This window comes from Poecilia reticulata, linkage group LG15 (assembly GCF_000633615.1).
Source record: "Poecilia reticulata strain Guanapo linkage group LG15, Guppy_female_1.0+MT, whole genome shotgun sequence".
Classification (NCBI taxonomy): Eukaryota; Metazoa; Chordata; class Actinopteri; order Cyprinodontiformes; family Poeciliidae; genus Poecilia; species Poecilia reticulata.
This window is the reverse complement of record NC_024345.1, coordinates 26,752,012-26,764,470: the sequence shown is the minus strand read 5'-3', so window position 1 is coordinate 26,764,470 and position 12,459 is coordinate 26,752,012. Positions and strand designations below refer to the sequence as shown.

General features: G+C 42.0%; 1 protein-coding gene across 1 annotated transcript in view; it reads right to left on the bottom strand.

Annotated features, from left to right (window-relative positions):
• Positions 1 to 1,708: 1,708 nt before the first annotated feature.
• The window catches only part of LOC108166930 (fibroblast growth factor receptor 2-like), a 15,363-nt gene continuing 4,612 nt past the window's right edge, over positions 1,709 to 12,459 (bottom strand). The window contains exons 3-5 of the mRNA XM_017308828.1: positions 4,531 to 4,788; positions 4,131 to 4,205; positions 1,709 to 1,980 (exon numbers count right to left, since the gene is read on the bottom strand). Coding sequence (XP_017164317.1) covers positions 1,709 to 1,980; positions 4,131 to 4,205; positions 4,531 to 4,788 — 605 coding nt within the window. The remainder of the gene's footprint in view (positions 1,981 to 4,130; positions 4,206 to 4,530; positions 4,789 to 12,459) is intronic.

Below are 12,459 nucleotides of genomic sequence, written 5' to 3'. Positions count from 1 at the left end.
TAGTTTCTAGTGTGCATGGAAACCACAGGTGTAAGCAAACAATGAGGTTTCCATCCATACACTAAAGAGAGACACTGTAGCTATTGCGTGTACAGGCCTACATTTCACACAATGGMGAGGTAAGGCCACGGGGCTGGGCTCAGGTGCAGCTTTTGTCAAACATTTGCTGACAAAAAGAGAGGAATGAAATGCCCGCGGTGTAACTGACAGCAGGCCTGAATCATTTCTGGTGCTGATTTTTGTCTTAGTTGTAACGAGGGACTGAAAGTCGAAGGGGAAGAGACTTCAGGAGCAACCCAAACATTATCTGGGTCTAACTTTTCCTGGCAGGAAGACCCGTTCAGCATCACTGGTCATTTTGCTCAACCCAGGGGAAGTAATCTGCACAAAATAACAGCCACATATATAATCACCACCAGAAAATATGTATAAAACATCTTCATCTAAATTCATATTCTATTGCAAAAACCATAATGGAAATTTGTTTTTTGCATTCATTCGAGGGCATAATCCTAATTCTTTAAAATAGATGTGACCACAGCTATGTTTCATATTGATTAAATCACATGTAGGAAGTAGTTTGAATAAGTTACTCTCTTTGACTTAAGTTGTTAACCAGAAGAACCAAGAGTTATATAGGATAACCTTTATTGCCATCAGAAACATAAGAAAGATGTTCAGCTTGATAAAAATCTTCACTCTTGTAGTAAAAGCTCATATGTTAGATTGGAAAAAAGTCAAAAGAAACTTTAAAAGTAAAGCAAACTTGACCACTTTTTTATATTTCAAACACGTATTCATTCAGTAAACGGACACTTTATTATCTCTGGTAAATCACTCCCCATCATGTGGATGTGAAATGTGCAAAGTCTGTACATTTTAGCTTAATGTAATCAAATACATCATGTACAAGGGCTGCACCAATATCAATATCGCAAATGTCTTGAGTGCAAAATAGTTTACATGTCAATGTAACATTTAGCCTGTTGGACAGAATCTCAGCAGCAGATCCTCACACAACGCACTTACACAAACTGCTAAAAGTAAGAGAGTGACGGAAACACAGATAAAAAGGAAAACAGAAAATGGCCATATATTGAAACAGATATTGTCTTAGCAAAATTTACCAATATCAGTGCCATCGCTCATTTTCTAATCTCATGCCATCCAACCATGTGCATTCCACCAGCTATCACTAATTCAGTTAGCAACTTAGATTTGTGCAAGTTCATGTAAAACTGGTTGCTGTGAAATAGCTCTGACCCAACAGTGTTGCCATAAAATCTCAGCTACAGTACAGAGTTACAACCAGCGGATAAAATGTAAAGCAACTTTTATTTTTCCTATAAAGCACTGGGATTGTACACTTATGAGTATTTAAATAGATTGTTGATGTTATGCGAAGCTTATAATTGAATTCTTTAAGTCTCTGATGAGAACAATAATGCTAATTGTTGTCACTGGTAATGGGATTACAATTAGCAGTCTTTAGTATTAGCGCTAACATTGCAGTAATGATGAACTGCAATGTCTGGTTGTGCATGCATACAGATTTATTCTGTTGATTTTGTTCTTTCTTTGAGACCCTGCTGTGTCAGTGTTGTTATGTCAGAAAAGCAAGTTTTTTTTTTTTACTTTTATATAAATACAGTTAATCTGAGGGTTAAATTCATTAAAGCTATTAGGAATTCGCATTTCAAATAATTAATTACTCCTTCAAAAGTATTACAGAATGGAAGGCAAAAAGGGGGAAAAGGGAAGCTGAGATTATATTAGTATTAGCAGTTTGGTGGATTAGTGTTTCCCCTACTTTATATCCTCCCATGCGGTCCTCTTGGCGGAAAGGCCTGCCGTTTTTCAGCCAACGCAGTGTTGGCTGAGGATATCCTCCAGCAGCACAGCGGAACTTCACTGTGGTGGCAGCTGGCACCAAGTGAAAGTTGTACTTCATCTTTTCTGGTGAAGTCCAGTATGGTGCGCCTGCAACCAGATAACAAGGCCACATTCAGTCATTTCCTGACAGCGTCGACTGTATCAACAGCTTGACTTCAGAGGAAAATGGGCTGGCTTAGTCCAGAGGCATGAAGGAGCGTGTCTGCAGAAGAATCCAACCTGAACCATTCTTAAAGAGCCCCCCCCCCCTTTTTTTTTTYTTGGCAACACTATCCAAACTGCCGTCTGCACAACATGACCTGAAGCTCTGAACTTCCACGACTAAACAAAAACACACTTTTCCTGTGGGCTCTGCAGGGAGCAACAGAAACCAAAAAAAGATCAGCTCTGTGGGGCTGGGCGTTGCTAGAAGGGTAATCGGACCATCACATTCAATTTTTATCTCACTCCACTTAACAGTTTTTTTTTTCTTCCTCCTGTTTCCTCCAATTACCATAGCTACCCTGTAAATCACTCGGCTATATACGGACGAAATAGCTGGAGAAACTTATCACGCCTGAAAAATCATTATGTCCCTCCATTGGAGAAAATTCCTAAAGCTTTTTAATAATGAAATGCAGGTCCATCATTCCACATATCCATATCGACTGTCTTTCTTGGGTTTTGTGCTCATATATTTCAATCTTCAGTCCCTCTGCAACTGGGAAAGTGATTGTCTAAGCAGATGGGACTGAAGACTGGAAGAGACACTCAAAGACAAACAACAACCCCAAACGGTCCTCCACACCACCACTTCCTCTTCTTCTGGCCGGAGTGCAAGTGACAGAGGGAATACCCACAGATTACACCATGACTCATCAAAGCAGCAATGCCCCAGGAGAATATTTGCTCCAAGATTTATTACTGGATGTCTAATCTGTGCACTACTATCAGATGCTTCTCATCTTGCAACAGCAGCACCAACCGGACATGTCCAGCATAGTTGGAAGGCTGCTTCAGAATCACTTTTCCCTTCCTCAGTGGGAGGAAAGAAAGAATCTTCACCTCTCAGTTTTTTTCTTGCTTTTTCTGTGAAAGTATTATACAGACTGGTTTTTCTGGAGTTCGTATAACATTCTGGAAAATGACGTACAAAATAACCAGAAACTGCTTGAATCATTACCGACTCTTATTCTGTGCAGGTTCCATACATTGAACAATACTGGAACTAACTTTTGGTATTTATCAAAACCAAAATAAATCGGCTTTACTTCAACATCCATAACCACTGACTAGATTTGTAAAGACTTGTAAATATAGATTGGAATTTCCTATGCCAAATACAGATTCTTTAAAGCAATCTATGTAAATATCAAATGTTAAAAAATAAGTTTTAGTCCTTTGTTTTAGATTTTGTGTTTAAGAACTGCTAATCCAGCTGAACTTAAAGTTTTATTGGTATTATTAGAGACTAAAAAAGCAGTGACATAGCCCTTCTTGAATTTGGAACAAGTGTGCATTCAATCAATAAGTTAAGAAAGCAAAATAATAATACATAAAATGTTAAAATTAATCTGTGGTGTAGGTAATCCAACATGGGATTTATCATTAAAATATAAATCAAGTTTTAGTTGATTTTATTTCAGTAAAAAAAATTGAAAAGAAAAAATCAAAATTGTTTTTAAATTCCAATTTTCATTTTTTTTCCTTTACCTATCCACACCTGGAGAAATAATAAACACACATTCCATGCTTTTCCAGACTTTTCAAGACAAGACAGTATAGGAACCCTGTAAAACCGAAGCCCGAGTCGGCGCATCAGGCCCCGAGTGGGCGAAGGCTGCCGTTTCCCATCCTGTCTGTCCAAAGCAGCAGAACCATCAGACGTCTCCACAGATGAAGCCAAACTGTCTCGCTGGCCCAACTGCTGTGGCCCCTCGTCTTTCAATAAGCCTTGTGCATCCGGACTCTCGCTCACGCACGGCTGTTTGTCCTCAGCTGGCCTCGGGTAAGCTGAGGTTATCTAACTCCGGCGCTGAGTCAAAATTTTTTCCCTCAAAGTTTCTCCAGAAAGCTAAATCCATCAATGTCCTTGAAGTTTACATATTACAGTTCACTTGTTCCTCCTTTTTTTATCGTCGCACTAATATAAGCTCCACTTGCAATGTTTCCTGAGAACGTCAATATGGAGACCTGGTGCTAAAATAGTAGTTCCTGCGTCGCATGTCTAGTTTCTAGTTCATTCATCCCATACTCACTTAACTGAACGCTGTCCGCCCAAGTGTCCTCTGACCGGTCTGTATCGTCCTCATCGTCCCCCGACCAGGTTGCATCTGCACAGAGTATCCATGGTTACCATCAACCATTCAGTCAACTCAAACGCACAAATGCCATCAAGCATCTGGAGACTTCCAGAGTTCCAATTCTTATTGGTTTTTTTGAGAAACAACTTTGAGTTCAGTCTTCTGGTCACTCAGGTTGTCGACTATCACTGCTGACCACACACCTAAATCCTCAGCAGATTCTGTTCAAAGAGACAAAATCTTCCTCCACTTCATCCCAAATCCACAGCCACTTTCTGAGCTCAACCAAGTCCTCCCCACCCAACCATCTGTTCTGTCCTGCTCTGATCTGTCCTGCTCTGTCTCCCTGACTCACCTGTGACATTGACTATGAAGCAGACCGTGTCTTTGCCCACGCTGGTGCAGGCGTACAAGCCCGAGTCCTTGGGCATGGCATCACGAATCTGCAGCACCTCCTGTTCTATCAGTGTGCGGTTGTTGGTGCCCAGAGAGCCGCCATCTTTGGTCCAAGTGATGGTCCCCGTCACCGGCAGAGGACAACTCAGCTTCAGCACCTCGCCTGGGTGCACTGAGCACAACGTGGGCTTAAAAATTTGGTATTTGTTCGACGCCTCTGCAGAGCAAATGGGGAAGGTGGAAGTTGGGGGGGAGAGAAAAGGATTGAAGCAGAGAGAGAGAGAGAGTGCACAAAGAGGAGGAACAACAAGATGAGAGAGGAAGAAACAAGCCATAGTTTTGGAACTAACACACCACACACCATTTAAATCAATTTATGCAGGAGGAGAATTGAGGGAAGGAAAAAGCCCCATTGTAAGAAACCATAAAACTAGAAATTATCCACTATCTCCCAGTCAGCCGTTTGAAATGGATCCCATGGAAGCCCAGTTCAGTTATCAGTTGATTTGCATAATCAGCAAATGGATTCATGCAATATCTGCGATAGCAGCCAGTGTGGAGAAAATCCTAACAATTACTGTGAGCAGGTGAGTGTTAGTAATCTGCGTGTCCACACATTCCTGTCCAACCTCTAACGAGGATAGTATAGAAGTCAGGCAAACTGGTGTGCAACTGCAAGCACTGCTGAAGGTAGCACTGAATGTCAGCCTGTCAGAGAGGGAAAGCAGCGAGAAAGGTCTGGCGGAAACGCTTGTCAGGCAGGGGATCTGGGAAGGTAGGGGGAGAACCCTACGACTTTTTTTTCCTGATTTTCACTGTGCAACTAAGCTAGAAAACTCCTGACCCGGCCAACTCTTCTGTTTTCTCTCTGTCTCGTCTTCACTCTACTTCATAATTCCTTGGCCATGAAAGATCTACATCCCCTACACAGGATGTGCAAAACTCAGCCAGCAAGCAAGAAATAACACAGTACTGGAACTAAAGCGCAATAAAACCTACATTTCTTGGAGGAAAACCAAATCTGCCAGCTAGCGTATATAACAAGTCCAGAATGAGGAGGGAGGAGGGTTTCCAATCCACGAAGACGAGTAAGGAACTCTGGGATCGGAGAGATTGTAACTTACAAACACACAGTCATGCAGCCCTGAAATTCATTCCCTCACTTGACATGTAAATAAGGCTTAAAACTTGCTACACTTTCAGTGCCTTGTGAAAGTATTCACATTTACCACTTTACACCAGCAAACATCCTATTTGTATTTAACAGAAGATAGTGAAAGCTGAAGTATTTTCACAAAATAAAAATAAAAAATCTCAAAAGCTTTCAACCCCATATGAAATCAATTTCTCTTAAGAACAGAACTAGCAGATGTGTCAACAGTTTCTCCTGTGACTCTCTGCAGCTCCTTTAAGGGCCTGATGCTCTGACTAACACTCCGCTTGGCTCTCAAATTAGGGCCACACTGTTCCAAGGGTTGAATGGTGGAGTGAACAGAGTCCCATGAGACATTCAAAGCTTGGGATATTGTTTTAATGCCTAACTCTGCTCTAAGCCTCTCTACAACTTGACCTTCACGATGCTGCTTGTTCACTAATGTACTCTAGGAATCATCTGATGCCTTCACAGAACAAACTGATGTGATTTAATTTCTGAAAGCAATTGTTTGCACTGGATTTTATTTAGGGCTAGATTTTATGTGTAATAATATTTTACCTTCCACTTTACAGTTATGGAGAATTTTGTGCTTGCATAGGATGAATGCATTAAAGTCTGTCGTGGTAACTTAGAAAAGCACAATATTCAACAGCAGGGATGCATGTTATGTTGCATGTTTCACATATTTCTATTGGCATTAGTCTGATAAATAAAACTGGGACAATATTAATAACTAATGTTTATTTGAATCTAGTTATCATTTGTGTATGTGTTTCAATATATCAGTGATAGATTGTCGGTTTCTTAGAAGACATGATTGTTTCGAAAAGTTAGGGAAATATTAACACAATGTCAGTAAATATGTGTAAAATCACCAATTACAGTGATATTAATATCAAATATCAACATCAGTCCAAGTTCTCATATCAGTGCCACCCTATTCGAGAGGTGTGAAGTAAAACTGGAAGGAAGGCAATTTTTTTTTCTCTCGGGTGAAAATGCAGCAATTTCCAAATGCTCTGAGTTTGTTGGAAACAGCCTAAGAACAAACCTGTTTAGAAAGATTGGAGAGAGGAAAAAAGCAGCAATGGAAAAGCAAACAAAACAAGCCAGTGATGATGGTAAATGAGGAGAGTTTTGGCTGGAGCCTGATAGGTGTAATTATAGAGGCAAAGGAACTCCCAGTTTTTCCCTACCTCAGCGCACCTTTTCAACAACACCCCCACCGCAGTCATATGTGCATGCGGTGAGTGTGTGTGTGTGTGCGTGTGCGCCTGTGGGGGTGTGCGTGCGTGCGTGTGTGTGTGTTGTTGAAAAACACCAGAATGCATTTAACACACACACGCACACACACGCACACACACACACACACACGCACACACACACACACACACACACACACACACACACACACGCGCACACGCACACACACACGCACATCACCGTTGAAAGGTTTGGGAAAGTCATCGAGCAACAATTCAGAAGTTGGGGCATGTGTGCAAACTTTGAAACGGTCCCCGCAGGCAAAGAGGCAGGTACAGTTCCAACATTGTCTTTGTTGCTACTAAAGCGGAAATAATTAACCCCTCCCTTCCCAGAAAGGCCTGAATGTGTGGTCTGATAGGAGGAGGGTCAGGTTGATTGATGGGGGGCTGTCTCCGCTACCTTTTTACAACATTTCTACACCGCAACCCTCCGCTTTGGCATTGCAGCTGCTGCAAGGTTTTCCTATTTATTAGCGTCTTAAATAAGTAACTGCTGGGATGCGGGTGTGGAGAACTTTAAGATGATCCTGACATAACGAAGCAGCACCTGGGATGTGAATACACACATGCTAAAACAAGTACGAAAGCAGTGGAAAAAAAGTCTCCAAATCTTATTAAAGGAAGCATGCAGGTGTTAGTTTTGTCATCCTCCATTTCTTATCACCGCTGTGTGCATCTGTCTCCCTCCATCAATCCCTCCTTCTCTTCCTCTGCCCTCCCTTTCCACTTTGTCCTCTCCTTCCCTCTCCCCACATATCCTCAACCCTCAACCTACTCCCACCAGTGACCCCGCTGACCCAATGCTGACCCTTCCGTAACCTGTTGACACTTCTCCAGCATACCTGATTGTTCATGGGAACCTCTGACATTCAAAGAGCGCAGAGAGGAACACCATTGGAACAAGCAGTTTGAACGGATTGCACAACACTTCTAATAATCTAGAAACAAATTACTTTCTCATTTCCCACTAAGCAGCTCTACTCCTCCTTGCCACTTTCATCTGTGTTCTTCTGCCCACGCAATTAGGTTTCAAAACTCGCTTTAGTGTCTCCTTTTCCAAAAAGCTACAACAGGTTTCAGGCAGTCCCTCCTCGTTCCTGTCGACGCTGGCGGTAATTAGTCCTGCAGCCTGACTGCAGTGAAACGCACACTGCAAAAACACAAAATCTTACCCAGTATTTTTGGGTGCAAATTTCTTAGAACACTTTAAATAAAACAAAGCTAACTTACAAGTAAATTTTCTGCAAGGCATATCAGCTTGTTTTGACAGTGTGACTGCTCTCAGTCAGCCTTTCTATCTGTTAGTTTTGCACAAGCCAGGATGTGGCTATTAGTTGTATTTTTCTGAGTTGATCCATCTGTTATTTATTTCCACTTATCTTCCCAGGGTCATGGCAGCTTTGGTGCCGATCTCCAACAATCACCGGGTGAGAGGGAGGATATTCCCTGGACAGGTCACCAGTAATGAAACTAATTTTTACCATGTTAAAGTTAAAAATAGCACCACAGGTGCTATTGGTGCTGAACACCAAAATCAAACTAACACTCCACATCACCCTGAACTCCATCAAGAAAACTTTTATTGCAATATTTTATGGTGCTATCGTGATAACGACTAAAGTGACAATATGAATGATTTCTGTTTTTTAGGTAACTGTGTGGCTGTGACTGCAGGGCAAAGAGATCACAGCCACACAAACACACATTTTCCGTTTGTGTGCTTCGTGGGACACCAGTCACATGTATTTATATTTACTGATACTGTCATTGAACAAACAGTGGAGGAAATAGTAAAAATAGCAATCCCGACAATATGGACAGATATGTTTTTTTTTTAAAATCATTCCTTGTAATTTATCACAACAGCAATAAATCAGGATTCTTTACGACATGAAAAATGCCCACCCCTGTTTTGCTGTACTCAATTTTATTTACAATCACGCACTACTGTATGATGGACTGTCATAAAATGCATTAAAAAAAATGTAAATGTAATAACACACCTATGAAGCTGCATGCGCTTCATCCAGTAGATGTTTAGATAAATTGAATTAACCAGTAGCTTTTTAACAGACCTACATGCATGAGCCAAATTAGTTTGGTTTAAGGCAGGCATCTTTATCTATGTGTACTTTTCGTTTCTCCTTTCCTTTCTCGTCCGACACCTCAGCGTGCCGATTCCGATTCCCATCTGCATCCAGCTGCGGACCAAACGGCCCAACCTGGCACAGGCAGAAGCTTTTCTAGGCTCCTTATCAGGCCAGCGTGAGGCGGAACGGCGCAGCGACAAGCCAAGGCAAACAACACACTGGGACCTTCACGACCAACGGTAAGTTAATAAAAGTCCTCGTGTGAAAGCTGCGCATCCAGTCCAAGAAGCCCCCGCCCCGAATCCTGTTGCTCACTAACACACACAAGCACACGCACATGCGCGGGTACACAGAGTGTGTTTATGTAGAGCTCAGTTCCACTGTCAAAGCCACACACTCCAGAAACACACTGCATGTCATTAACTGGCCAGCTGACACTTTTATGCATTTACAACTGCACTCCTACTGTGTAAATACCAGGGTGTTACAGATAGGCAGGTCTGTACCTCATTCTAGCACAAAAACTCTCATACACAGAGTTTTTCACTTGTTTAGCATGAGCTCATTTTGTAGCTAATTACTTAAGAAAATCAGGTAGCAAAATACATTCCAGAACACTTCACAACCTCCTTCTGAATGCAAACTTTAAATTCATCTCATTCCAGTGTCTGTCTAAGCACTGAGTCTCTTCCTTCATGTACAATGGAGCCTAGATTTATTTAACTACTGGAGTATTTTGGAAAAACCGCCTCTCTGCTGATCAGAGCGGGTTTTTTTTAGGAACAGAGTTTGGCAGCAGCTCCAGGAACGCAAAGCCAAACTGTGAGCCGACTTCAGTCAGCTGCTCTCATTCCAGGGTGCCTGGTGCCATGTTCATCCCACATGAAATACAAAAGGCACCCAATGTCAAAGACGCACACCTTTCAGATTAGGCTTCATTGTTGTTCGGTTCTGTCAGTGCGTTTTAATCGCTGTGAAAACGGAGAGCGCCTGGATGATGTAAACACTCCCGTAGATACTGAAGCGTCTGCGGCGACAACAATGGGTCTGTTGTGGAGGTTGTAGCCAGCGAGCTCGCTCCACTTCTTCTGTTACAGCGGCTACAGGTAAACAAACTAGCAGGGCCACCGGAGGTGCAGGCGTGGGCTCAAAGGAGACAAGACTGATATGCAATCTGAAGCATCTCCAGCAATCTGTGCTCCTCCACACACACACCCACACACACACACACACACATGCAGGTAGCGGTGTGACCCGAGCTGCAGGGCGGCTAGGGGTGGAGCTGCTGGAAATACTAAACATCTCTAAAGGGGAGGTTGTTGTTAGGTTAGAGGAAAATGAGGGATTGGTATTCTGTTTCTTCAACATCTGCGTACTACAGGTAGCATGTCACTCTGATTCAATCAAGTACAGCCGTTTGAGCTGAACAGAGAAACTGACTCAGATAAGATAGGACTGCACACGTTTTGCAATACTATGGAGAAGAATGTGTTGCACTTTCTCCAATATCGTCACCGTATTAGGATTTCATGTGATAATCCAAAACAAAGTGATGCCTGATTTTGAAACAAGGATGCACTCTTTTTTTAAAAAATGTTTTAATGATCAAAAGCATAAAAAAACACCAAGCTTTTATTTATAAAACGCAAGATTTGAAGAGGCATGTGAAAGTTAGAGTAAAAGTTCAGTCACTTTTACTCTGAAACCTCTGAATAAAATGCAGACCTACCAACTACCTTCTGAAGTCACAAAGTCTGGAAAATCAGTAAGCCATTAGCAGCATCATGCTGTGGGAATGCATTCCTTCATCACTGACAGGGAAGCCAACAGGGAAGACGGAAAATTTGAGACGAAAACTCAGAAGGAATGGAGGCTCACCTTCAGGATGGCTCAGTACAAGTTCAAACCTGAATCCAACTGAGAATCTTTGGCGATGTTTTAAAATGATATTCACAACTAAGTCTGCTGCAAATAAGCAATTAATCGGATAATAAAAGAAATTGAGCTAAATTGCCATTCTCCTGATGATTCATGTTCAGTTTTGTTTAAGGAGACATCATAATCCATTTGATTTGAGGTTTCAGTTGTGTGTGATTTTTGTTTCCGTTTTATTTATTGTCTTTGGCTGTTGTCTTTTATTTTACTTTAGTGTTCTTTGCAAAAATTTAAGTTTATTTGTCTTTGAGATGGAGGACTTGCATTAAGATGCCATTAGCAGCATACTACTTGAAAACGGTCTCAACAACAAAATCGTTTATCGCAGAAACTACTAGGGAAGCTTATCACCTAGTCAAATTTGTAATTGTGACAGGCCTATCACAACCACAGTCAAACAGATATGACTAAGCCTGAGCTGACATGCAAAGAAAAATGGTCATTAACTTCAGTTTCTAGATGCATAAAAGGTTTTATTTAGGGGTAACAGAGTAGGGAAAAATACAAATCGACATTTTTTGAAAAATCACATATCATTTTCCTTCCACTTTGCACAAGTAGGCAGCACTTAGTGCTGGGTTATGAATTAAAATCTCAATAAAACGCACCAAAGGTTGTGCTTATGCCTTGATAACCTGTGAGGTATAAATTCTTTTTACAAAGCCCTGCATGCCTCACCATGTGACCCCTCGAAGGTCTACCCATCCTAATCTCCAGTCACATGACTTCACCGCTGACCAACTCTCTGTAATCTTTCCAAGAGAAGGAGAAGTCAAATATGCACAAATCCTCTTAGAACTTTCCTAGAGGATTGTGTAACGCCGTGAAGCTCGCTCCGTCCTCCCCGTGGCCACATAGCGTAGCGTTCAAGCCGTGTGGGGGCTCTGAACTCACCAGCATGGAGCCAAACAGTCTGGCATAGAACAACAAAAACATCAGGACACAGCAGTTCAGGCAGTCTCTCATCAAGGCAGGCAAGAGGGATACGCTGACCTCCAGGGGAAAGGGCAGAAGTAGGTAGAGTGTGGGTGTGAAGGAGAAGGGGATTGTGGTTTAAAAAGTGATGCTCACTTGTTGGCCTAACTTAAAATTAGCATCCAGATTAAAGCCTGAGAACAAAGAGCTGAGGAATGCGGTTCACCGTCCGTCACAACAACTAATTAACTTGTCTCTAACCAGACTGAGACAAGCCTAAAAATACTAGAAAATTACACTACAGCAGTGCGAAGTGAGTTTCTGAAGCTTTAGGAACGACACGTTTGGAGGAACGCAGCAGAACTTTCCCTGTGCAGACGTGACTTTCTCTCCTCACCCTCTGTGTTCCTCTTCTAATGCAGGAAGGCTTAGTAGAGAGATGCCAGGATAAACACAGTCCCACCCTCGTTCTCTCTCTCTCTCTCACACACACACACGCACGCACACACACACACACACACACACAC